We start from the raw sequence: 26,433 nt of genomic DNA on the forward strand, positions 1-26,433 counted from the left end.
CAATGAATTATGCACACTGCTCCCCCTCGGGCTGCCTCCTCCCCTCCCGTTTTCTATATATTTCTGGGTGATAGGAGTGAAACTGCACAAGGAAGGGCAAACAGAAGGCATGCACAGCGCTTCCATACCTCAGTAATTTGCTCCTGCTGTGCAAACTCCAGCCCCAGCAGAGCTGGCCTGGCTCAGCCTGGCAGGAGACATCATGCCAAGCCCAGGCAGATACCAAGTCACCAACTGCAGCACTAGTTTCAGGGACACAGCCTGCTTCTTCCTCTGCCGCAACATTTGATTCAGGCCCATCCCAGTGCCACAGAGGTGAAAGGCTAAAAGGCACTAAAGCCTCCGGGCCATCTGGAAACAAAGGAACAGTCTGGCCTGCTCCCTGTGCTGGCTCCAAGGCTTGCACACTCGCATGCTAAAGTGGAGGACTCTGGCAGCCCATTCATCAAAGTGCTAATTGGCACCAATTTGCATTAGATCATATTCCAGCCTTTGGCCAGCACTTGCTATTTACACAGCATGTCCTGCGTGCAGCTGCACTGAGCCTGTCTGGAATAAGGCATCCAAGGGAGTGGCCCCAAAGTAGTCAGGTATGAACCATGAATCCCTCTAATCCTATCCCTCACTGGTCCCAAATCACTCTGTCTGAAAGGCAGAAACACCCCCTTTCTAGAGGTGAAGAAAACACCCCGTTAAAGGGCAGACCCCAAAGCCAGCCTGGAAACTGAGCTCACCCAGGATCAGCATCACCATATCCATCCCACGTGTTTGTAAGAACTCCCAGTGTTAATGGTGCCTGGACAAACCAAGCCTCTTTGAAGCTACTCACCTCGTTGAGAAGGAAGTCCTGAATTGTTTCGGCTTAATATAAAGGTGGAAAAAATAGAGACAAAAACTAACACGGGATTTAGGATGACACAAATTATATTTCTGAACATCGCCAAGAAACAAAATGGGACAAATCAAGTCTAGTACTTGTCACTGGAACTGGGCATCACAGCTCTGAATACAATGGGAATTGTTCAGCTTTGTTTAAACAAAACAAAAATTAAAATTATTTTAAAAACACTCAAAACCCAAACATTTCTCAGGTCATTGTGGTTAAACTCAGAGACTGAATTAACAGAAGGAAATGAGATTGCCAATACATTGCCAAAGTCATTGCCATTTGATTCAGTTAAAGAGAAGCAATAAGCCCAGGACTGCATCTGGCAAGTTTCAAGTAGGACAGTCTACATGAAATGCAGACTGGGGACCGGATTAGCAGAATAGGCTGTAAAAACAGATGAAGGAATTATAGCCATAAGACACATCAAAGTACAAGTTGATACAGACCAGCCTTCACGGCTGTAGTTTCTCCATTTACTTGCATTAACAAAATTTCTGAAACAGCTTTCTAATTCTCAGCCCCATGTATCAACTACACAAGGGGTGTAGCTGACCCCAAGCTTCATAAGAGCTCAAGAGCTTCGTAAGACACAATCTGGGCACCACACAGGACCCCTTTCCATCCAGAGTTTGCTACTCAGAAACATCTAAACCACAGCATGCAAGCAGAAAGGTGTCTGCACGAGTGCCAGCTGTGACTACCTGTGTGGCAAGGAATAGCTTCCCTTTGGCAGTCCAGAGAAGAGCTGCTGCTTGTTTTCCTGATATCAGCATTATCAAGCTACACTGCTGGACACATTTGTGCATCTTCTAGCTTTGCCCTTTAGGCTGCCCTATGTTACCATTATCCTCAAAGAGCATGGGAGAGGCTGGGAAGCAGGAGGAGCTGGAGAGTGGGGCCAGATGCTGAAAGACACAGATGCTACTGAAATCGGAGGCTACTGTGTTAGAAGCACACAGGCCTTGTCTGCAGAAGATCAGTACCTCTTCTTAAAAAGGGCTGAGAGAGGCACCTCTGCATCCTCCAGCAAAGGACATTCACTGTTTTGGGGTACAGACTGCACAGCATCCAAGACATCTAGAAAAGTGGCAGAGCGCTTTCAATCTGCCTGGCACAGAGCAGGAAAGGAAACTCTGAACTCTGTGTCCTTTTCAAGAAAGAGACACCTATTATCATATTGACCATGCACATCTTGACTACTCACATTTTGTTCTCCGCTCTAAAGAGGTTCTGAATCTCCCTGGAACCAAGAGGCGAGGCAGTCAGCGCATCAACCCAAAATGAAAAAGATAATGTTTCATCCCTCCATCCTCCCCTAGCATCTCCTTAGCCTTGGGCCTTTTTCCTTCAGAAGGCTGTTGCAAAATTTAACTGAGCTGATGCGCCAATTCCAGGCAGAATAAGGAGCCCTCACTCCTACTCCAGGTCATAAAAAAGAGACCCCTTTGACTTAGGGGTGTTTGCCTTGGCCACAGTGGCCACGGTCTTTGGATAGTGGGACAGGAAAGGGGTCTGCAACTGTGAACAAAGCTTCAAGGATTGTGGCAAACAGATCACAAAGGAGGACTAGCTCTGAGCAGGTGGAATGAAGCCTGCACAATCCCTTTTACTGCATCACCTTCACAGCCAGGAAACGCAAAGGTGGTAAAAGCAGACAGTTGAGGAATGCCCATGGAAAGTAGCAGAGAGTATGCTGGAGTCTCGCCTGGAACAACGCATTCATCTTTACCCTGGGACGTTTCCCTAATTCTATCTAATAAAGATACATTACTAAGATAGAAAAAAGGAGAAAAAGCAATGCCTTGTTTCTTTCTTATCAGTTGGGCAAATGATAATTCCCACTGCACAATGAGATTAGGCTCAACTTGGAGTAGCATCATACATCTATGGTCATAAATCTGTGACCAGTGACCAATAGAGCAAGAATGTCTTTCTAAAAGCCAGGCTACAAAAAGAGTCAATGGCATGGGATGACAGATGCTTTTGTTGTTCACCCAGTAAAACAAGCAAGTGGAAGATTATTAGATGGGGAAGCAGCAGCTTTGCTGGGCCAGATACCAGGTAAATGTGTCCAGTGTACCTGTCAACGGAGCAGAACTGGGCAATAGGCGGCTTTGGGTTCTCTTCAGTGGATAATGTATTCACCAAAAAAATGCAGTTTATTCTAAACTGAAACCAGTCATCAGATTAAGAAAAAAAGGCAAAGGCAAAAAGACTATTAGCATGGAAACATTTTCTTTCAGCATTTTCAAAACAGAAGGATTCACATTTTTGCTTCAAAGCAACTTGTTATAGCCCAAGTCATAATGTTTTTTTAAAAAAGTGAAAAAGCAGCCCTACAAATGAATGTTTTGTTTTAATTTGAAAGGATTTTTTAAAATGTTTTGATTTTCTCCTCTTTTATTCCACTGAGAAAATGAAAAAAAATTGTCTCAGGTCACCCTTAAAACATTTTTCCCCAGATCTTTCAGTTCAGCCCGCAAACTGAAAAACCAGCGTGGGCACAGCCTACTTGGGAATTTACTGTCCCTCTTTATTTGAATCAGTCCTAAGCCAAAGAAAATGGGAAGTTCATTTTACCAGGTAATACCAACCAGAATTAAGGTATTTAGCAAATGTAAAAATACTGAAAATGGGAGAAGTCGTGGCTGTTTACAATGGGCTGAACACGACCCAGGAGATAAGCCAGCTCCAAAAAACATTGCCATCTACAAGCTTCCTGCTATGCCATCCTACTCTCACATAAGGCAATTTATAAACAGTGGGTCTGATCCTGCATTTGACTGAGATGTGCTGACACCACTTATTTGTGAGCAATGCAAGACCCAGGTAACCCACCCCACCTGCTGCTCTAAGCAAGGGGTTTTGGGGGGTTGGGATGTTTGCGCTGGGGGGAAGCAAATGGAGAGAAATACAACATCCTCCCCACAAGCAATATCTGAGCATCACTCATGTGACCTGAAAAACAACATCCCCTTTTTGCAGAGCGTTACCACTTCTGCAGGGACAATACAGTACTGGATAGTTGCTTTGCAAGCTCAATAAAATGAAAAGGCCTTACAAGGATCTTTGTTGGGACAGTCATCTGGTTCAAACACAGCAGAAGACGACAACAACAACAGCAAAAAACCCCACAATAAATTAGGTATCAGCACAGCTTTTAAATGCTCTACAACAAGTACTTGCAAGACAAAAAAATCACAGCTCTGGTACTTAGAATCTTGTCCTTTTTTAAAAAAACAGTAATCCACAGGTTTTGCATAAAAATAAACATTTTAAGCTGACAGCACTATGTTAATTGGGTCAACCCGCTTTTTAATATATATTTCTATGTATATTTAAATGTATATTTTTATGAATATATTTTAAAGGAGTAATGGGGAGTCACAAATGCATAAAAATAGATATTTTAGAAAAAAAGACATTTGTAACAATAAAGACAACCCCAGTGGAAAAGAAGGAAAATAAAATAAAAAAAAAAAATCACGAAAACCAGGGCAGTATTCTAAAGCAATGGCTCACCATACTGTAACTTGTGGAGTCCAGTCCTTCTGTATTGTGAGCAGTTACTCCTAAATACTATTGGCTTTTGTAACAGTGACGTAAAGTATAAGTTCCTGCACATTTATTTAAAAAAAGAGAGAGAGAAGGGATTTGGGTGTATAGGACAGATTTCGATGCCTGTTACATTGCTGTAAATAACTAGCACAGATCACCTCCCAAGCTGAAATAAATTCTTGCTTTTATAAGAGCATATTTTCTAATCAAAATCTGATCTATCCCTCTGAACTAAAATTAAGAAAACCAAACACTTTTATCCTACAATTTTTTTTCCTGTTGTCCTACAAATACTCAAAACAGATTGGAAAAGGTGGGATTTTTAGTAGTGCGTGTCAGCATCCTGTGCATCTTTGACAAAAGCCAGCTCCTAATGGTTGGGAAGATTATTTCAGAGAGTGATCCTGTCCCTTTACAGCAGGAGGTAACCTCACTGTTAAAAATCCCTTCAAGGCAAAAAGATTGGGGGGAGCGGAATTATATGAAAAAATTATAATAGCCCGAGCTGCTTGCCAGCTGCATCAGTATTCAAGTAAAGTTTAAAGTACCTTTGTGGGACTTTAGAGTCTTGGAGGGTCAGACCAGCTTATTTTAACAAGTGTAATATGCACTTTGAAACAGCCTTGTCATCTGCTTGTTTAAACTAAAAAAAAAAAAACACACAAAAAACAAAAACAAACAGGAGCAAAGGAAAGGTATAGGAAAGGTCTCAGCATGAGTATTAGACTGCAGAGTGTCTTCTTGACTGAGACTGATATTCTTGCCTTCCTTTCTAATGCATTAAAATATCATGAAGTCATGCAGCCATTTTAAATGAGTACTTCAAGAGTCCAGTTTTCATAGAGATTAACTTGATCACCAGCACAGCACTGGAGAAAGCTGATCTAACAATATTTCACTTACAGAACTCTTCAAAGGAAAATAAGAAATACAATTCCACAAATAACAATGCCAATTAAAAACACAGAAAGCAAATTCGTTTTTCCTCGGTGTTTTCTCTTAGACATTCTTTCAGAAAATAATTTTTCTTCCCGTATCTTTCTTTAAAAGCAAATTTTCTAACCAGCCAGATTTTAGATCTATCTTCCACCTACATGAATCTAAGCTTTTCTGCAAATGCCTACAGGCTTTTGGGGGCAGAGGATTCCCTCTCCTAAATTTCAGAGCCATCTAAATGGCATCTGCTTGTTTTGTCTTGTTTCTCCTCTTGAATTTGTCCATTTCCCCTTAGCATTTCACAGGCCAATACTACTGCAAGAATTTAGGTGTCTGCATTTGAAAGAACTCTGGACTGAGCACAGCTTCACAAATTTCATCTTCTCAGTGCCCTTTCCATGTAGTTTCTTCTGTCTTTACATGTACAAAAATCACAGTTTGTGTAACGTTTTAAAGGAAGAAAGTAATACACACACACACACGTACATTGTATTGATGAATACTATACACTAAGTATTTTTTCAACAGCATAACAGAAAGTTTGGCCTACTGTAGGTTGAACACGTAGGGAAGGCTGAGTTTTTACGGTTGCCATGCAAGCCACCTTCGATACAAAACAGAAGAACCAACCCACCCAAGAGTAAATGCAGCTTCTACTCTCAAGCTATTAGGCAAATGCTGCCTTTCCAAGGATCAGACTGACATCTCGCCAATTCAGTCAATGCCGTATTTAGAACCACACTGAGTTGCTTCTGCATCAGTCCTCTGAATCCAAATGCTGTTAAAACCAAAGGGGGAAGAGGGTATTTGACTTGTGTTATTATTATTAATACGTATATATTTTGGTAACACTCTGAATTTCAATTTACTTCTGAAACCTTGCCCTTTGAGAAGAACACACCCTTTTAGCTGACTTTTTTTTTTTCTCCAGTCTTCTGTTCCTTTAAAATTCTCTCTTCTCTTCGTTTTGCTGTTCTTTTTCAATTATCTACCAGAAAACTTGCTTTCTTCCAGCAGAAATGCAGCTGGTGGGCTTCGGCTTTCACTGCACCCGCTCTGTGAAATTCTCGGGGAAAACCCCTCGGCATTGGTCAAGTTCCTTATGCTGGATCCAGTCAGACTCCTTCACACCCATCAGCCATCCTTCATCCTGGAGGAGAAGACAGAGATCGGATGCTAAGGGATAGATGTGAGCAGGGATTTTTCTTACAGAATACAGGCCAAGGAGTTGTCAAGGCACTATATCAAAGCCATGCTCGTATTTGGCTTGGAGACAATCCAGGAAGAGGATGGGGAGAAGTTAAACAAAAAAAAGCTTTCCTTGCCTTTTAAACAGGGAGAAGGCTACAACCCACCAGAGTCGGTACAAAAGCTCCTATCTGACCCAGAGTGTCTAGAGACAGTGAAATTGTAAATAATTATCAAGTGTAATAGAAACATGTCATAAACTACAGCCACTGAAGCAGGAGAAATTCTGCCGAAGAAAGTCTCTAGAGCTACAGGACAGGAATCAGCTATCTCACCTTTCATAATCTAAACATGAGAGGTCTAGCATTCCCCATAGTCATAAAAGAGACTGGCACCTCCACAGTGCAATTCACCCCATTCATCTTGGATACAGGTCTTTGGAAAGGATGAATCATTCCTTGGAGGTGCTGATCCCCTGCTCCAGTCAGGGCACCTGTATGATTAGCATTTTAAAGAGGTGGTACAAGAAAAGCAAATATTGATTGCTATACTAAAGGCAAATGGAGTCCTGCCTGGTAGAACCTGCTCAGGAGGACAACTAGGTGTCCCACCCTCTGCCTACAGGGGCTCTAGCATGGAGATTTCTGCTCCATCTGAAGCACGTGAGGGAGACAAGATATTCAAGGTGGGAAGGCTGCACTGCTTGCAGCCCAGGTGTGCAGACATCCTATTCTCTGCATGCCTTGGAGCTGCCATCATGGAATCACCCCTTCAGCATTCAAATACACGGGCTCACGTGAGTCATTTGCAGTGGGGCAGCCTGTGGGTTAAGACTGCAGCATGAGGCAAGAGAGCTGCACGGGGGACTGCTGCCTCCAAACTCAACAGCCTGCTCTGCATCCACTCCTCTGGGCAAAGCATGCACCAGGCTCATTTAGTGAAGCGTTACACATTCAACTACATAACTTACCTGGACAGAAGTGCTCGGGCAACCATATGCTCTAAGCTGTGGGGAACAGGGCATGCGTGCGTGTTGTTAACACAGTTGTTCTGACACTTCTGCTTTCCTGGAATTGGCAGGAGTTACCTGGGTATTTACCTGAGGCCAAGCAATGCCTCTCTTGAAACATGTTCTTTAAAAACATACCTGCACAGGGCAGGAGTGATGCAGCCCTCGCCAGGGGTGATCCATGAGGCACGTATTGCTTTCTGCTGCCATTTTTCACCTTGTGCCCTCTTGTCTTGTTTTCTGCACGTTTCACATAGCAGCAGCTCAGACCAGCCATTGTATCTGAGTTCCCTGCTTGTTGCAGGCTGTACTGGGTGCCTGCGGGCTCTGGTAACTCTTGCCTTAGATTTGAGCATTCAGGGAATGTCATGGGAATGGCATGAGATGGGAACCCATCTGCAGCAGCCAGCTGCAGGGGCTGCAGAAGGACTGACATGCCATAAATCAGGAAGACAAATGACTAGGTGAAAGACACTGGGCCCAAGTATCTGGAAGGCAGCTTCCAGCTCACAGCATGGCAAGCACAAAAGCTCATCCATTTGCACATAGCATCTGTGCCATACAGCATGCATCACTCCCACTGCATCCTGCTACAAAGGGTCTCCTCAGCTGTATGGATTAGACATGAAGACCCAGACTGACCATTGCCAATTCTGAAACACGTCACTTGAAGTGCCAGCTTAGAAGCGTTGCTGCCCTCAACTCTTTCTTCTGTCAAGAGAGATGAATTCAGGCCTGGCTGATGTTCCCACAAATTGACACCTAATCTGCAAGGTGGGGACGTGGATCACAACCTATTATCCTTCCTATTAAGCTTCCTCCACTCACGTGCACAGTTCATACACATGTTAACAGCCAATATTTTCTGGCTGGGTATGGTCAAGGTTAGGGAAACGAGCTGTAGCACAGGATACACTGTGGGAAGGTTAGAGGGCTTCAGTGCAGCTACAGCATCACATTAGCAACACTCAGAGCTCACCCTCTGCAGCTTGGAGAGTCTCGAGTTCATGGCTGTTGCACCCACATCCAGCTAGAGCGCAAACATAGGGCATTGAAAAACTCTGCTCCACAAACGTAATCTCCTACCACAAGAACTAGGGGAGCTGCCACTCATTTCCCATCCAGAAAGCTTTCTGAGAAAGAAACGCTCACAAATGCTTGTGCAGGGCAGTTCTACTCAGTAGAGAGTGGAATCACTGCCCCTTCCCCACTCAACCCTTCCCTCCAGAGTACCTAGCTCTGCAGGAACTGCCAGCATATTACAGCTCCCATTTCACAAGCAGCAGCAAGGTCTGCCTCCATAATTCACAAAGCCAACAGCTGATCCACAAAGAAGATCCACATCATCTGTGGCCAGTGAACTACACCACCTTCCCTTAATCCCTTGTGTAATCCAGATCTTGTCTGGGCTTGGCCAAACCCAAAAAGATGGTGACTACTGAATCAATTCAGAGAATTCCCTTCCTTTTCCAAACACCTGGATACGTGAGCATGAATTTTATAAAATCACTACCTTCTTCAGCCAAAGTAATAAAACTGCTGCAGACCTTATCAGCTGGAAGCTCTCAAACACAGCAAGTGAGGAGGATTTACTCAAGGCTTCTAGAAATAGCTCAGATTAAAGAAAAACATCACCAATTAAATTCAGGTTGGAGATGGACCGTTAAGACTGTTCCAAAGGCTGGAGCAGGTTGCTCAGCCCCAGAGTTCTGCTGCCATCTCCTGACCGCTGTCTTTTGGAAACAGCCATTGCTATGCTGAAGTGCAAGACATCATTCAGGGCAAGCTGCTGTCTCAGAGCTCCAACATTTCTCAAAAGGAGATAAAACATCATCATAAGCTGTGGGTCACTCCTGCCAATGCCACAGTCTGCACTGCAGTGGTCACAGTGAATGTACGTCAAGTTTAGGAGCAGTGAGGAGGCAAAGTATGAGCTCTCTTGGGCTCCCTGATCAAGGAAGCCATTGTATTGGCTCAAATGCTCTGATAGGGACAGGAAGCCACAGCTATGTCACATGCTTTATGCAGGATAATGTCTTAAGTTTCCAATCACAAGCAGAGCCCTCCCCTCTGTTGCAGGAAGCCAATCTCAAGCTCAAGGACAACCGGCTCTCCCGCCAGCTCCCAGCCACAAACCGATGGCTCTGCATCCAGCCAGCTAACTGTTAGTGGAGGAAGAAGCAGCTCAGGAAATTTCCCTGGCTCCTCCCAGCCCAGGCTCACACCATGTCTTCCCTACTCACCTGCTCCTCAGGGTTCTCAAATGGAATCACAAGCACCACATCCCCAGCCTTCAGCTGCAGCTCATCGCTGTCGGTGGCCGTGTAATCATGCATGGCCTGGACCTACAGGGAGAGGGGAGGAGAGCTTGGGTGAGGCCAGCCTTCTCTCACCTTCCTCCACACCTTCAAAACAACCGGCAAGTGATCTTTGGCATATTCAGAACACCCACCAGACTTCCCTGTCTACTCCTGTATTTTCCCATTTAACCTAGCTTTCCAATTTCCCCAAACACAAGTCCTCTGTCCCTACTGGTGTTTCGAACTCTTCTTCATTTGCCACTTGCATCAAAGGTTAGCCTTTCCAGTTCAGAGCACAACTTCTTATCTACTATCCAGAGTCTGCGACTACCACACCCCCAGAGGTAGGAATAACTGCAGCAGAAAGAAGGAAGGGTTTTGCTATACAGCACCGATGCTTTTATACAGTCCTTTGAAGCACCTGGGCTGCTGGAGAGGAAGGTGTATCTCCCTCAACTTCCTTTCTCCCTTTCAATGTGCCATAGCCCATGGCCAAGATGAGCAAAAGCAGTTAATTCATTACAGGAAAAAAATCAGGAGGAACTCAGTGCCCCACCACCACGCACTCACCTTGAACAGAAATCCTGGGGGCATGTCAGCTCTTTCAGACGAAGCGCCTCCTTCCACAGTGCCATTGACGGTAGCAGGGAAAGTTTCCACAACAACAGCAGGCAGAGAGCTCTGGTAGGCAGCAGCAGCCAGAGAAGGAAAAAAAAAGCCATTGAGAGAAGAGAATCCAAAATTGCAGCTCCAAGTCCACCCTGGAGGATCCACGTCCTAACCCCACCCACGGCTTTTCCCAGCACAGCAGTCAGTGACAAAAACACCCAAAGGACAGCAGAGGTAGCAGTGAGAAGACAGGAGAGGTGACTGCTATCTTCCTTTGCTTAAGGCTGCAGAAGGGCAGAGAGGATTTAGGGTTTTTCTGGGACCATAATACCCAGCATTTCCCATTCACTGTGGTCACAACACAGTTCTTGTAGAGCCCTTGTAGCCCAGAGCCTTGTCTGTTCTTGTAGAACGGACAACTCAAATGTGACAGCCTATAGGAAGCAGGCGGCCATGAGATGGGACCTGCTCCAGTCCCCTAAAAAGGTGGCAGCGTCAGGAAATAAAGAGGAGCCCCAGATATTCAGGGGACACAGGCAGAGACCAGAGGACAGGGCAGGTGAAGTAAATGGCGAGCAAGGAGGAATCCAGCAGACAACACAAGCTTAGCACAGCATGGGCTGTGGGCTGGCTTCAAAAAACGCGTGAATGGACAGTTCTTTTTGTGGGTCTTCCAGCACAGCTTCTCCCTAAGCATTACACAGAAAATGCAACAGTTAAGTCTGGCCTCTGAATAACAGCATTGTAACTGCTGGGGTGGCAGGGATGTGTTTTTCCAAACAGACACACCTTTTTCCCAGCCCAGCCTCACACATCTGCTGTACAACAAAGGGATGTGATGGAGAAAAGGGACTGCTGTCCCTCGAGGTGCTTACCGATCCTGAATCGGCCTCGGTTTTAGATGCTTCAGCTCCAGCTGCTGCTTCTGATCCAGCTGCTTCAGCTCCTGCATGGGCTGCTTCTGCAGGCTACAACAGAAAAGTCATCCAGGTGGAGAGTTATGCTCATTACAGCTATGCCTGTATGCAGAAAAGTGCAGTTCAGTCTGTCCAAGTGCTCTATACTGTTGACTGCTGCCATCTGCTGACAAATGAGTGAGACTGAGACACTTCAGGGTCTTGCTAGGTTTCTGCTTCCCTCTTTCTCTACAACCCCGTGAAATCACACTAAAGCCTGCATTCCCTCACTCCGGCCATGCAGCAGGCAATACTCCAGAGGAAATCAATGAAATGCCAGAAGTCCTGTGTGTCTTTCTTTTCACGATCTAAATCGCAGACCTACTTTACACATGCACACTATATATTATTACACATAGATTGCCCACTTGTATGTGAATACAAGTCTGCTTGCATGAAAGGGACAAGGTTCTCTCAATAGGCTACTTCCAAGGATCAACAATGAAGGAATATTTAAGCCTTAGCATACCCCAAAAAAAAAGAGCATGGTAATAATGTGTCCAGATACAGAGGTTAGTCTGGACCCAGCATCTACATGACATTAGCACTGAATCACACTGAACTGAAAACTGTGCTAACTGTCACCCAATTTGATTTTGGACATGCCCAGAGAGTCGTGAATTTGGATTCTGTTGTGAATATTCTATTAGTAAGAATTTTCTATGAATATTCTGCAGAGTGTATGCACACGTTTGTGTTGATGGGGGCGGAGTTTCTAGTGCACAAGAAGCTGCCACCACCAGGGAGAAATATTCAGCATCACCTACAAATCACTTCCTGGCAGAGGCTGTTTTAGTAAGCCTGGGGACAGGGGTTTCTGTGCGCAACAAGAGACCAGCTGAACACCTCTGATACGCTTCCAGCAGTTCAAGTTTTTATTCTCTGTTGTCTGACATCAGGCTAACTCTTAACAAAAAATTAAAGATACTTATTTGCCCCTTCCAGAAACTACAGCAATGCAGGAAGTAAGTTGGATCTGGTAGCATTAATGCTGCAGATCAGCCCCCCTTGGGAGACTGGCCAGGCAGCACCTGGCAAAACTCCTGACAAGAATCTCAGGGGTGTAATTTGCAGCCCAAGCGACTTCACGGCCAGTCTATATCTATTTGTTCTCTATAACAGCTAGCACATGCACATCTTTGCAGAATCTAACCAGCTACCCACTTTATACTTGCACGACAGAGACTACTATACAGAGACTTCCCATTTTTAATACATGTGCATAAGCCAGCTTTAGCACGCCTACATGCCTCATACATTTTGTAAACACATGTACCCCCAAATACACATTCAAAGAGGCATTGTCCAGATTTCTTAATGTTGCAATTCTTAGCATCCCAACCCTACAAAAGCCCAGTGTAAAGCAATGACCATGGCAAGCCTTAACTCTACACCCATGCACTGGCACAGTGCTCCAAGTAGTTTTCTAATAACAGCAGCAATACAAAGAAAGAAATCCTTGATTTAACAAAAAGCCATTACTTTACATTCAGCTGCTCCAATGCAGCTGTTTAACACACACTTTCCTCTCCTATCACATCCTTTCTCATGCCTCCCCATCACCATGTCCACAGGCCTATACTGCCAGAAGATATAAACAGCAGAGCTGTTCCCATCTTGCAGAGGATTCCCACAGCAGCTTTGGTAGTGCTAAGGTAAATGTATGCACATGAAATGCAACAAAAGCTTCTCCTGTTTAATTAGATTCACTCCCAGGTTGCTTTTATCTGGATTCAGTGAAACTGGAAGAGATGCCAGCCCAACTCTATCTGGCCAAGCATGGTTTTTCTGTGAACAAGTGAAAAGGAGTTCTATGTGAGCTCCTTTTTTAAGAGCAGCTAATTTACAAAAACAGTATTTAATAACCAAAAGAAACTGAGTTTAAATTAATCCCCTGGATTTCAAAGGGAGTTTTCATGTCAGCTACTTATTTTTCTGTTTTATGAACCTGTGAGCATCCCAAGGCCTATAAAAGCATTTACAGTCATGGAAAGATACTATAGGGAGAAGAGGAAGAATTGATCACTGCTGTTGCCAAGTTTGAAAGCTTTGTTTATTCCAACAGCAGCATCATACACACCAAATGCATGTTTCCTAGTCTGCACAACTAAGGAAGTTCTGCTGCATCCAAGTTTTTAGGCAGTTTTTAACCTCATGGTATATGGGACCATGTAACCATGCAACAAGTCTCCTCTCATCAACAGCTAAAAACAACATTAGAGCAAAAACACTTCAGAAGGCTTGAAGAGCAAGAGGAGGATTCCCCAGCTACCGGGAGCTCTGCTCTTTAACCGCGCATGGTATGCCAAGGTGAGAACTGGCATGGTGAGAACATCTTGTCTAGTAGCATTCCCCAGTTGATTAAATTGTCATTTGGGTGAAATCAGTTTCCAGGATGGGAGAAATGGCCCAAACCACTTTTAACACCCCAGACTGTAAGCACAGCTCAATCATACAGTCATACCTCACCCCTGCCCATCCACTTCAAAGGCACAAGATCTTTCCTTGTGAAAAAACACTCTTCTTTCTTACTAAGACAGACAGAAAATGTACATACAGGGGAATGACAGATGTTAAACGCTGATGGCGGATGAAACACACAAGGGGAGCATCTGTCTCGACATGACCCAAACTCATGTGAAGGACAGCACTGGCCACAGCGAGTCCTCGGGCCAGGTTCTCTGCAAGGATTAAGTCATGTCCTCCCAAGTACTGACTCTAGGTGGTGATCTGGCCCTTGAGAATGGAAAGGTTGGCAGGACACATTCCCCAGCATAAGCCAAGGATATGCACTTCACCTACACCATGGGATATGGCCAGCTCAAGTAGCAGACTTGAGTACCCAGGCCAAGCATTTTCTGTCCATGCTGCTGGCTGTTTGTCCAGAGAGGCTCAAAAGTAGTTGTGCTTGAAATACCTCCCAATGGGCTAATCTGCAGCAACCCGAGACCTTCCCAGGCTCAATATATCTAGAGGGCATAAATGAGGGTCTGGCTCTTGTTCAGATGCAGAGCACGTGTAGGGTCTCCCTCATCAGCAAGCTCCAAAGCTGACGTTGAGACAGATGCCAGGTAGGTCTTAGGCCTGCACTTAACTTTCAGTGTAGACACAGGTTGAGCTATTTCGCATCAGCCTTTCTGGCAACAATGTTCGACGAACAGCAAACAGCATAGATAATTCCAAACACATTCATGTACCCAATGGTATGGGCAGTAAGGACATGGGCCAGCTGAGACATTTATGCATCGCACACAAGACCAACAGGATGTATATGTATAGAGTTTAGGGAGTAGAGGACGAGGATGATGCCACAGTGGGATTAAGTTTGAGGTGAACATCACAGCATCATGCCATAGGAAGGATGAGCGAGTTAGCAGGGAAAGGAAATGGGGTTGTGCGCTGGCGGAGACATAAGTGTCAGAGTGCCAGACTTGACTTGCAAACATGTGACTGCCCCTGGGGCTTCACAGAAGGTGCAGAAGTGGGTTCAGCAGCACATTGAGCAACTTTGGTTTGGGGTCTGCAGAAAGGACAAGCAGCGAGGGAAAGGAGATGCACACAGAGATGGCACTGGCACATGCACAGTATATAATGAGAGATTAAAACCATATGAAGTTCTTACCTCCCATAAATCCCAAGGTAAAGACTAAGCATGTCAAAGAGCAACAAAAATAAAACATGTTTATATGTGATTATTTCAGTGAGTACAAACATTACAGATGCTGATCAGACTGAAGCAGACATACGCATTCAACAGCACTTACCTCTGCATGTTTTAAAAATAGTTTTTCGTACATTAATTTATACACCCCTCCCCACTGCATATTCAAATTCAAGTACCAAGGCATTTGAGTAAGGGATTTTCCTACCTCTGGTATGAAGTGAGACAGCCAAGCCACATTCAGTTACCAGTGGCAGACCACATAGCCAGAAAAGAAACCTAATGAGTTGTGGTCCATCAGGGTTAAATATGCTCCCATATATCCACACCCAATAGAGTTAGTATGGTTTCAGAACAAGACTTCAATTGGTGTCTTTGGATCAGTAGTGAAATATCTTAACCTCCTTGCCTTAGCGCCTACCCTATAAGAAATAAATTTGACTGTTTTGAAAGCTAGGTGTTTTTTGCTAGGTTTTGTATTGTGGTTACCATTAGAAAGACACTTTCTTTTAATGACTTCTGAAGCTAATAATGAACACATTAGAACTCCAACTATGCTATTACTGAGCAGTTTTGGAAAACCCACTCAGTATAATATTTGTTGCTTGCTGGAAGGGTAACAGTTCCATTTTAAGTCAAAATTACACTCATATCCTACGCCAGTATGCCAAATTATCCAAGTTATAACAGGTGATTCAGAAAAAAAAAAAAAAAACACAAAACACAACCCTGTAAAATAAATTACAAAAAAAAAAGCTTTTTCCGGGCATGCAGCTTGTTCTGTCAGGCAAGCAGACATAAAATGCCGATCTGCCCACTTAAAGCTCCAGAAAGTGGTAGCTTGCCATATCGGTGTGTATCAAACTATGATAATAACTAGTACTTTGCGGATTCAGTGTTTTAATTTTGAAGAATCAAATGCCTAATGTTTGATCTCTCTAATAAGAGAGGTCTTATCACTACAAAAATCTGCATAATACAGGCCTACCTGACATGATGATACTGGAAAAATACTGTAAACATCCTAATTATGTTTATTACAAACTTTAATGGCAACCACAGGCAAAAAATAACTATTTCATACATATGAAATGGAAAGCCTCGGTGAGGACAACAGCCAAATTCAGGATGCACTTCAAAGCCTCCAGCCATTTAGACACAAAATGAAGTACAGTCCACCTGCCTCTGACAGAGGAGAGGACCAGGTACAGGCCAGACCAGAATTAGGCATCATCTTTTTTGACACTGCACTGCGCAGTGCTATGCTCAGGGAGGAAGCTGCTTCTTAACTATGAACAGGGGCTATGTTATACCCAGAAAAACAAGGGTTTCACATCACTTGAATATCTATCTGCAGCTTTATTCACCTTAAGCAACTGCAGATTATCAGAATGCTTATGAAAAATCCATTTGATAGCAATTAATAGCAGGAGCACAGAACTGGGGCTGAATTCTCATCCACAGAGTAACAGTTTAAATCCATATAGCATATAGAGGGTGCTAATCTAGGGAGGGACATACATTAAGTTGAATAAGTTGTCAATCAGTAGACCACCAGAGCAAAGCACAACCATCCCTCAAACACCTAGTGCCAGACTGTGGCCAAGCTAATAGCCACCTGATTCTCACTGGACTTACACAACCAGCAGAGAAGACTAAGGTGCTCATCTGCAAGGCAGAGGTCTGGGAACCCAGCTCTGCCACTCACGGCTTAGGTCCACATTATCATTCACGTGGGTGCAGGTCATGCCACACTTGGCAACAAGTCAGTTACGAAGGGAAAAGGAATGGTGATATGAACCAACCTGGGAGGCAGGTGTGGGGGTCTTCCCCACAGTGGCATCTGGTTTAATGGGATCAAAATCCAGATCCAACAGGCTGGCTCCCTCCTGGAAGGGCCCAGGGGCATCAAACTTGGCAGCAGTGAGGAAGAAAAGCAGTACGAGCATTAGACACAAACACACACGTGCACAGTAGAAGGAGGGTATGTGACATCCAGGAGCTATGGCTGCAAGCACAGAACACATGGTGGCAATGCAAACACCTGATGGGACTCCTGACTGACTGGTGCCTATAATCACAGGCAGTGGCATGGGTGCCACTGTAAACCAAACCTGAGCCTTTTCCACAGGACTCATTCATCTTCCCACCTGGCCAAATGAGCTGACAGAGCGTAAGCACTTGACCTGCTGTGATCAGGAGGATCACTGCCACTTACGACTCAGAAGGGCTTCTCCTTATATCTATTTCCCATAGCTTATCCAGCTGCCTTTGTACTAAAGGCCCAGGACAGGCTCCTTCAGCCACATACAGAAGAGCAACCATCCATACAGCTTATCTCAGGAACACGGATCCAGGCAGAAAACCACTCAAACTGCTGGAAGGCAAGTCTGACAGACCTCAGAGCTAACTCCCAAAGCATCTAGTCCCCTCCTGCCTCCTGAGACAGAACACAGAATATGGCAGCTCACCCTGGCTAAGGGATCTGAATCATTCCTAAACACAAAAATTCTGTTTAATGGTTTCCATTTCTGGACATCCCAGAAAAATGCACACATGAGTCTAACAACTCATAAAACTAAGAGTCTTCCCCACACTCTTCAAAGTCAGGAGAATAACTCTTTGATTAACACTTTAGGTAAAAACAATGATGGCACATTCACTGGTTACCATAAATAAAACAGTCACTACAAAGGACATGGTCATCAGTATCGAAAAGTGAACTATCATTTCTGGTTTTTAGATTTAACCTAACCACTACAGGACACTCCTTTCTACTCAGCTTCAAGGGAAGCTGCTCTCTCCAGAAAGTCCAGGAAGATTTTCCTGTTTCCACAGACCACCCAGCTCACTGGTCGCACTGCTTCAGCTACCTTTCCAACAACACACCAAGTGTGGCAGGTTGGTCTCCACAGTTATCTCATAGCCCCGCCATGGAAAAACTCCTGGAAAGTAGCAAAAGACACCATTTAAGAAAAAGTCCTCTGAATACAACCCATACCACCATCATTTTCACCTCCTCTAATTTCCTCTCACTCCAATTCTCTCATAGATTTTTCTCTCCATTATGAACACCAGTTTTTGAGATCCACAGGAATGAGGAGAAGAAACGAAGCTCTCCCATCTCACAATAATAAATTCTGACCAGTATGCAGAAGCCAACTGTCATTCTAGTACGCTCCTCCAGCACATCCGGGCCACCCATGAGAGAGGCTCCAACCCCAATCTTTAGTTCTGTTTGGTAGGGAGACATCAAAGGCTCCAGCCATGGAATGATCTTACCTGCCATTCAAGATTTACATGCAAGGGTTAGCAACCCTTGCCTTTACCCAGATCTCCCGCAAGAGCTCATTGGAGCCAAGACATTTAACAGGCATGGCCCTGGGCAACACACTGAACGCTAGTGGCTGTTGGGTGTTGGGTGCTTCAGCAAACATTGTTCTGGCAACCATAGTCCTCCCCCAGAGCTCCCATCTGATTGAAACTCACAGCAGATCCCATCCTGGGTCAGAACACTGATTAGGTGCAGAAGAGTACATCTGACAAAGGGCTGGCAGTCACATGGAAATACATGATACAAACTATGGGGCAGAGTTGTCCATTGTGATACAGGAGAAGGAAGTACAGAAAATGATAGAGTTGCTCAGCTGCCTGTGGTCCCCGCCTTCCAACACTGCTGTCAAAGCATCTCTGCTCTGCAAGCTTTATCTATTGCAATGCAAAAATCTGACATGGACTTCCTTCCCTCCCCACTCCACCTCTGCTCCTCAGCACCTGGGTGGAAGGTGGCAAACCAGAGGCAATGGAGCAGCATGATGCAAGGAAAGTTAGGGAATGAGTCACAGATGAGCACTGATAGAGACATTACTTGTGCTTTAACAAGCATTTAGGAAAAACAAATTATATATATATATATATATACACACACGCATGTACGTGTATTTATATATATAAAAAAGTAGATACAGGTATCTTATGATATAGCCAGAAATCTGGTCAGGCTCCTATATACATATGGACTGCCATTCTCCTAGATACAACGCAGAATTCCCCACCTGGGCATCTTCTCTTGCAGGGATGTAAATCAAAAGGAAAGTGAAGAGGAAAATATGTAATTTTAAAATGTTTTTCTTTTCTCAGGGCTTCAACTTATGCCATATGACAAGGAAGAAACATTCTGATGGGAACTGCTGGCTGGTGAAGAGTGACAGACAGCATCAGCACTCCTGAATTCACAGCAGGCACAGTCCTGCCCATCTAAACTGGAGGCACCTATTCTCTGCAAAGAGAACTTCAGGCAATTCCTGTTGGCCTTTCCTATGCAGGTCTGGGCTTTAAAACACAAAGCCCATGTGTGAAGGCAATAAAAAGCACAAAAATGCCTTGTCCCAGAACTGGCACAGGTGCCAGGGTTAGCACTTGGGGATGTACAAGAGCCGAAACCACATGCTTCATCGACACCCAGGATCGGTGCATCTGGAGAGAGGATATCATGGAATATGAAGGGAGTCATGATCTGTGTGCATTCTTGCTGAACAAAATGCAGTGATTACTTTCTGACATCTTCACTGGTTGCACTTCTGTTTCTTCTATGAAGGAAGGCTCTCAAAGGGCAACGTATTAGTCAAAGCTGCCTTCTAGCCACCCTCCTCTCTAAGTTAGCTCCTATCTAACCCTTTGCCTTCGCTTACCTTCCTCCTTCACCTGACCAGGTTTCATGGCTTGACACCTCCAAAGAGAAGAAAGGTCAAAAGGAAAAGTTGAAAGGCAGACAAATATAAGGCAGGGCATAGCAGCTAACCTGCGAAGGGGTTGTCACACTTATCTCAGGGACAAAATTGTCATCAAACAGACTGATGATGTTCTCCTGCTTGATCTCCTTGGAGGGGGTGACTTTTGGAGGCGGAGGCACCGGAGGCCCTTTCCTCAACTGCATGCAAGTGAGCACACGGCCACAGCACAGACGGCGACACCCAAAAAAACCAGAGACAGGAATCAGGTTAGCCATAAAAACTGAAGGTGGGGGAAATCACAACCACAGGCACAGAGCAGGGTCCAATCAACTCCATCTGAAGAGAGAGGTAGGGAAGGTGAAGGGCTGAATTGAAACAAAACAAAATAAAACACAACCACACGCCTCCAGAGAAGGTTTGGCATCATTAGTTACACTTCAGCCACGGGCACATTTCTCTCTGCAGAGGAGAAGCGTAACAAAATTAATATGCATTGACAGGACATGCATACATAATTAAAGCATGTGCAACCTTCAAAACCACCACTGGGAAGGGAACAGATCAATTACTGAGAACAGGATTCAACAGACGAGGCCAGCACTGCCTCCCTTTGCCGTACTTACCATACCAAAGGAAATGTGAGACCAGACTCAATTTGTCGTATTATGGGTAGGTGACTGAGGACAGACACTGATCTGCCCAGTACTCTGGTTATCAGTGTACCATAAAAAGGGGCTGAAGGAGCTGTTGATGGCGTCTTACTGTTTCTCAGCTTTAGGCAAGAACAATTCAAACTCCTGAGAAGCCATCACTGCTGTGGGCCCAACTCTGCTCTCAGTTTCACCAATTAGCAATGATGCTAATGAATTCATGTTACCCAAATGGGCACCCCAGAGAACGCATAACAAAGCCTGCGTCTGTAACTTGAACCCATCCCAACACCCACAACCCCATGGGAAGCTGTGGTAGACCCTCCTTAGACCAACACATCCAAATCCTTTTCATATCTTCTCATGCAAAAGGCTAAATGATCATTTCTCGATCAAAACAAACTTTGAGGAGCTGCTGCTGTGTTGGAACAAAGCAGTCAAAGTACCCAGCACCACAGCAATCCTCAGCAATGACAATGCTTTCCATTTACAGTGATATTTTACAGTTACTTGATCTTCTCATTGTATCTAGGATCCCAAAGCAGCAAGACTCAGATACCTGACAACAGGCACCCAGCATAGTAGTGTGAGGCCCAGATCTGAAACACAGCAATCCCTGGCTCCTAGTCCTGTGTTCACACTCCTCCAGCACATAACTGAGCTCTACAAGGCATTTATTCAGATTGCTAAGGATATGCCTGGTTTTCTGCTGGATTAACCTACTTTAGAGACTGTGAGTATGCAAACACACATTTTCCACTGAATAGCTGGCATGGGGAAAATAATGAGTAGTGTGTTCACTTCCAACTTTTCACTGTTTGCAGAAGGTGGTGTGTCCATATTCCCTAAGAACAATTCCTTCCGGAAAATCCCCTGCTTGCCAGTTGCAAGAAGGGACCAGAAATTTCAGGAAAAAGCTATTCTCAGAACAGAGCCACCATCTGCAGAAATGAGAGGCTCCAATTACAAACTCTGAAGCCAGAAAGATCCTGACTTTTTTGCTATTGATTTCTCTAAAATAGTCAGTCCCCTTCCTCCCAGGGCATTAGTGTCTTGAGGACCACCACTTCCAGAGTGTCCAGCATTATCTCTACAAGCAGTCTAAAACCACTTTCAAAAACAAAAGGATTGCATATTGATGTTGGGTTATACCTGGAAATTCATCAAGCCCAAACAACTTTGCCAGCTAGAATAGAACAAGTTCTTCAAAATTTTTCTGCTGACTTGGATCCCACAGAGATTTACCTAAATTTAGCATAGTTGCACTGATTTCAAAAGCGTCATTGCACTGTTTCAGTGGTGTAACTGAGAGCAAAAGTTTGACCTTTGAAATTTCACAGATCCCTGAAGTCTTGCATCATCATTAAATTATTCCATGTGGAGAGCTGATAGCAGTAGCTTCTTCCAAAAGACAGAAATAAGCTGTTTGAGAATTACAGGACAGTAAAAACCCCTATTTTTTTAGTACAGGGAACAGTTCAAAAATTAGTTAGTATTTATTTGGTCTCTCCTGTTTTGCTGTCCTCCTCTCCACAGCCTTTGCTTATGGTTTGCATTAATACTTCAGACAGGAAGCGGCCAGAGGATTGTACTTGCTTTTTACTTTTTGTTCCATCCTCCCCCAGAGGATGAGGCCCCTAGTCTCCCTAGGAGGACCCTAGAACAAATCACTTACCCATAGGTCCAAAGTAATAACAACTGTGAAGATTTCAGTATTACAAGTCAAGCACTGTTGACAGAGTAGACACTTGTGTTTTCCAGCTGGCTGGCAAGCTGACGTACACTTAGTTTCTAGACTTTATCCATACAGACACCAGGCTTGGCTCTGAGTATGAAAATCCTGTCCTTGCCTTCCCTCCCCCTGGAGCCAGCTCCATCTCTTAGCACCTAGTATGAATATGGAGTGGAGCTTTTCCTTCACTGTAGTGAGGCCCAGGAGAATGGATTTAATATAGACTGGGAAAGAGCTGCCAGGAGGTGGCAGCATTAGCTGCAAATACCATTTCAGTCTTGCCAGTGGCCCACCTGAGGTTCCAGCCAGGCCTGCACTGGAATATTCTGCTTGCTCGACAAGGGGTGTCTCCAGCCCCATTCCTGTGGTCAGGAAGGCAACAAGTGAATGAGAAAGCACTTGCTGGCTGGCAAAAACAAGGCTTATGTGGGCTATTAAAAGGAAAAGGAAGAAGCCAAACTCAGCAAGACAAGTCCATAGGCAGGGTGAGTAAAGTCTGCAATGAACAGCTCAATAAATCTGTACAATTTCTTGTTCCAAAATTCAGTCAAGTTATGGCAATATTGAAAAAACAGGAAGGCAATTCTGGATGCACTGTCTTCCCTCCCCCATACACATACCCTACTCCAAGGTCCTAGCCAGGGTGGTGGTGAAGCCGCCCTAGGCTGTGCAATGCTGAGTGGTGCAGAGGCCCTGGAGAAGTTCTGGAAAGATACTGCCAGGCATCCACATGTCTCACAGGGCTGGAAAAGACCCTTTTGCCAATGTACAAAAATCTCCTTTTGGTCCCTAGATAATCTTGAAAATCAAAAATGCAGTGGAGGGAAAAATGCTGCGAGAGGCTATCCAGAAAGAGAAAACAGCCTACACCAGAGGCCTGGATTTGGAATCACACTGCTACACATGACAACAGCACAGAAATTCTGGATTGCACCTGCTTCTTTTCAGAAGCAATAGGTTCCCTCTTACCATTTTGGCCAGAACCCCTCTCAGCTTTACTCTTCCTGGAAGACTCCTCCCTGGTGTCCCCCTTACTGAAATGCAAGGATTGGCACCAGACAAACTTGGCCTAGTTCCTATTTTTCCCTACTAAGATCTTTCCCCACCCACCAATAGAAGGATGGGAACAGGAAGGAAATGTTTTCTTTTCCTTAAATCCTAAAGTAAAACGTATCATATGATATACTGAGAAGGATATTGTAAACATGCTGCTGGGTATCTCCTGTGTAAGGAAAGGACTAACAAAGGCCACATGGAAAGTATCAGACTCCATATAATGGACAGTCATCTTTCTGGTACCCACCTAATTTCTTCATAGCTTAAGAATATGATGCCTTTATTTTTAACATAACATTTTATCTTGGGATTGAAGTTAAACATCATGCAAATACAGATGCTCTCCTTATCAATATTAAACTTTCTTCTTTGAACTTTCCTCAGCTATGGAAGTTCTTGAGAAGAAACTAGACCATTGAATTCCACAGGTTAATTCAAATGTAAAGAACAAACTTCCTCGCCTAGCTACAACTCCATCCTCCCTGGGATCTTCCTGGCAATCCTACTGGATGGTAAAATATATTACTGGCCTTCCCCCTCTAAAGGCATTCAGAGACAGCTTAGTTCTTCCCTGTATGATGTAGGCATGGCCAACGAGCAACTTGCATTCTCAGCAACCAGTGAAGGAGAACAACCATCATGTCATATTCTCTGTGCTCAGCAGCAGGAAGAGGTCCAAAAAAGCAACTGGTGGATGTCTTTGACTCACGGAGCTTGTACCATCAGGGGTCATACTGGAGAGACATGGTCAATGTCATCAGGACACTACCTGAGATGGTGACTTTGGGATGCTTGCCCCAGGCGCTTCCAAAGTAGACGGTTCCAGCTCATGGTTGACAGTCTTGGTCTCAGGGCTGGTGATGGGCGATCCATCTGGTGGAGGCGAGGGGCTTTTATTTGCTTTCGCTGGGGTGCTGTCACTGAAGGAAGTGGAGAGAGAAAGGGAGAGAGGGAAAGAGAAACAGAGAAAAGTCTGAGCCAGGCCTAGGAGGAGTTGTGCTAACAAGCACAGATCAGTGGCCTCCATTATATCTTTGTTTCGCTGCCCAGACATGTGATGAAGATATTTGAAGCCTCTACAAGATTCTGAGAAGCATCTTTGCTGAGTCACTTGCAGTCCAACACACTGCAGCACATTACTGTGCAGCAGGCCACTCACTGAATTCCTACTGCATGGATATACTTTGCCTCAGATTCAGAAAAACACAAAAAAAACCCAACCAGGCATCCTTAATTCTGCTAGATTTTAACAAAAGTGCCTGACATTAAGCCATAGTCTTTTAATACTGGGGAAACAGATGAGGGGAAGGAGTTCTGTGCAGCTCATTTAGTTTTAAATTCTACAGATAAAAAAAATTTCTGTATGGTGGTGTACTGACACCTGCATGGTTATGACTAATAGATTCACAGGACCTATAATCATAGAATTTCATATTCCTCTATGTGGTACAAACTGGCTAAGCTGGAAAAGGGGCAAGGTAGCCAGAGGTTTCACAGATAATTCCAGACAGCAAAGAAACAGTGAGATTCTGGCTACTAATAAAGATTTTCTATTATGAAAGGTCTCCCCAGCCTTGTTGTCAATGACGAAGCCCTTCTGCCCTTGCCTTTCCAATCAGTCCTTATTCCAGGACTGTTTCTGACACACAGTCATGAGTGATTCTTCAGGGAATTAAGATGCGTGGAGCATATGCCAATGGCATTTGTTGTTCATAACTTGGGCAGATTTTTCAAAGGAATGGCAAGAGGCACACGCCTTTCCCTAAAGGCATGCCCTGGCCAAGTGTCAAGCCTGTGCTTCAAAGTACAGAATCATGGGAGATTTAGTAAAAAGTTGGTTACCAGAGAATTCCAACAGGGATAAAGGTAAAACCATTTTCCCAGCCTAATTCTCAGAACCAGCTGAATAATCTTGGCTGAAATTCAGGTCCCCAAAAAGCAGCTAATCAATTTATCTCAAGTCATGTAGAAGAACAGACACTGGTAGAGGATATTTTAGCAGGAGTGGTTACAGCTTGGCAAAACTATACACAGCTGAAAGCAGAATATTACAGAATATTGCAAAAGGGCTGTGCAACTTCATCTACAGGGAGTGATATTTGCCTCCAATCATAAAGTTGCAGCTCTTGCAAAATTTAAAGGCCTTGGGAGAAAGCTGAAAGGAACAGATCCTTTCCTACAACTTCAGACAATAAATCCTGGCATAGGTCCAGGACTAGAGCAATGCAGACCTGATTCTGCAGGGACATCCAGTCAATTATTTCTTTGCTCTGTCCCAAGAGAGCCCAGAGCTCCAGACACATACATCTACTCACACTTGGATGCCTGAGGTGTGGTGGTCATTGGCTAACATGCATGACGGCCTTATTCCTAAACACTCACAAGTAGGGGGACAGCAAGAGGAAGAAGGGCCAGCAACGCATTTCAACAAACCTCCCCTTCCAAGCAAGCATCGCCCCCTGCTCAGCATTCCAGCTGTCAAGCTCCCCATCCCATTCCCTCTTCATTCACTTTGCCCTCACCCACTCCCCCCAGCTTCCTCCCCATATCCACACCCCACACGCACACTTCCCCACAAAGCGCTTGTTCTCAGGTCCACATGCAGGTCAGACATTTCTGATGACACTGATGCCAGCAGCACACCAACGTGATGCAAACCACCCAATTACGTTCTCTGCCAGCAGCTCTCAACCAGGGGCACATATGCGAAGGGAAAAAGAGGGAAAGGGAGAGGAATAAGGGAAGAGGAGGGATTAAAGAATATGGTCGCCAGTCCCTGCAGCTCTTCAGTTTGACTGGATATGCCTACAGTGTCCTTCCTCAGAGGTCCCCAGAAATCACTTCAAAATGGGGTTGTATGAAGCATTCTGCAGAATGACAGGGTTGTGCTACAGATTAAAGGAAGGAATGGTTGGAGGGTAAAGGTAAGGAAGGCCTGCTCTAAATGGGAGTCACCAGCGAGCAGAGGGGAATGACAAGAAAATGTTCTCTGATGCGAGAGTTGGGAAAAAAAATATATGTTACCTTCCCTAGAGTTGAAAGCACTTTGGAGAAGATGCAGGGCACAGTGATCTACAGCTAGACTGACAGGACTACTCAAGTGTCCAGTCTACACTGGGAATATAGGGACTACTGGCTATAAGCTGGCCTACCAAC

General features: G+C 44.6%; 1 protein-coding gene across 8 annotated transcripts in view; it reads right to left on the bottom strand.

The window, feature by feature from the left end:
* Positions 1 to 906: 906 nt before the first annotated feature.
* BIN1 (bridging integrator 1) overlaps positions 907 to 26,433 on the bottom strand; it is a 101,105-nt gene continuing 75,578 nt past the window's right edge. For 3 of the 8 annotated variants that reach the window (XM_064451288.1, XM_064451282.1, XM_064451286.1), the window contains 8 exons: positions 24,047 to 24,197; positions 19,908 to 20,036; positions 16,912 to 17,019; positions 15,068 to 15,091; positions 11,365 to 11,457; positions 10,451 to 10,561; positions 9,824 to 9,925; positions 907 to 6,533 (listed from right to left, as the gene is read on the bottom strand). In XM_064451288.1, coding sequence (XP_064307358.1) covers positions 6,426 to 6,533; positions 9,824 to 9,925; positions 10,451 to 10,561; positions 11,365 to 11,457; positions 15,068 to 15,091; positions 16,912 to 17,019; positions 19,908 to 20,036; positions 24,047 to 24,197 — 826 coding nt within the window. In that variant the 3' untranslated portion in view covers positions 907 to 6,425. The remainder of the gene's footprint in view (positions 6,534 to 9,823; positions 9,926 to 10,450; positions 10,562 to 11,364; positions 11,458 to 15,067; positions 15,092 to 16,911; positions 17,020 to 19,907; positions 20,037 to 24,046; positions 24,198 to 26,433) is intronic. The other 5 variants (XM_064451289.1, XM_064451285.1, XM_064451290.1 and 2 more) reach the window with 3 other exon arrangements.

This window comes from Phalacrocorax carbo, chromosome 5, assembly GCF_963921805.1.
Source record: "Phalacrocorax carbo chromosome 5, bPhaCar2.1, whole genome shotgun sequence".
In the NCBI taxonomy this organism is placed as follows: domain Eukaryota; kingdom Metazoa; phylum Chordata; class Aves; order Suliformes; family Phalacrocoracidae; genus Phalacrocorax; species Phalacrocorax carbo.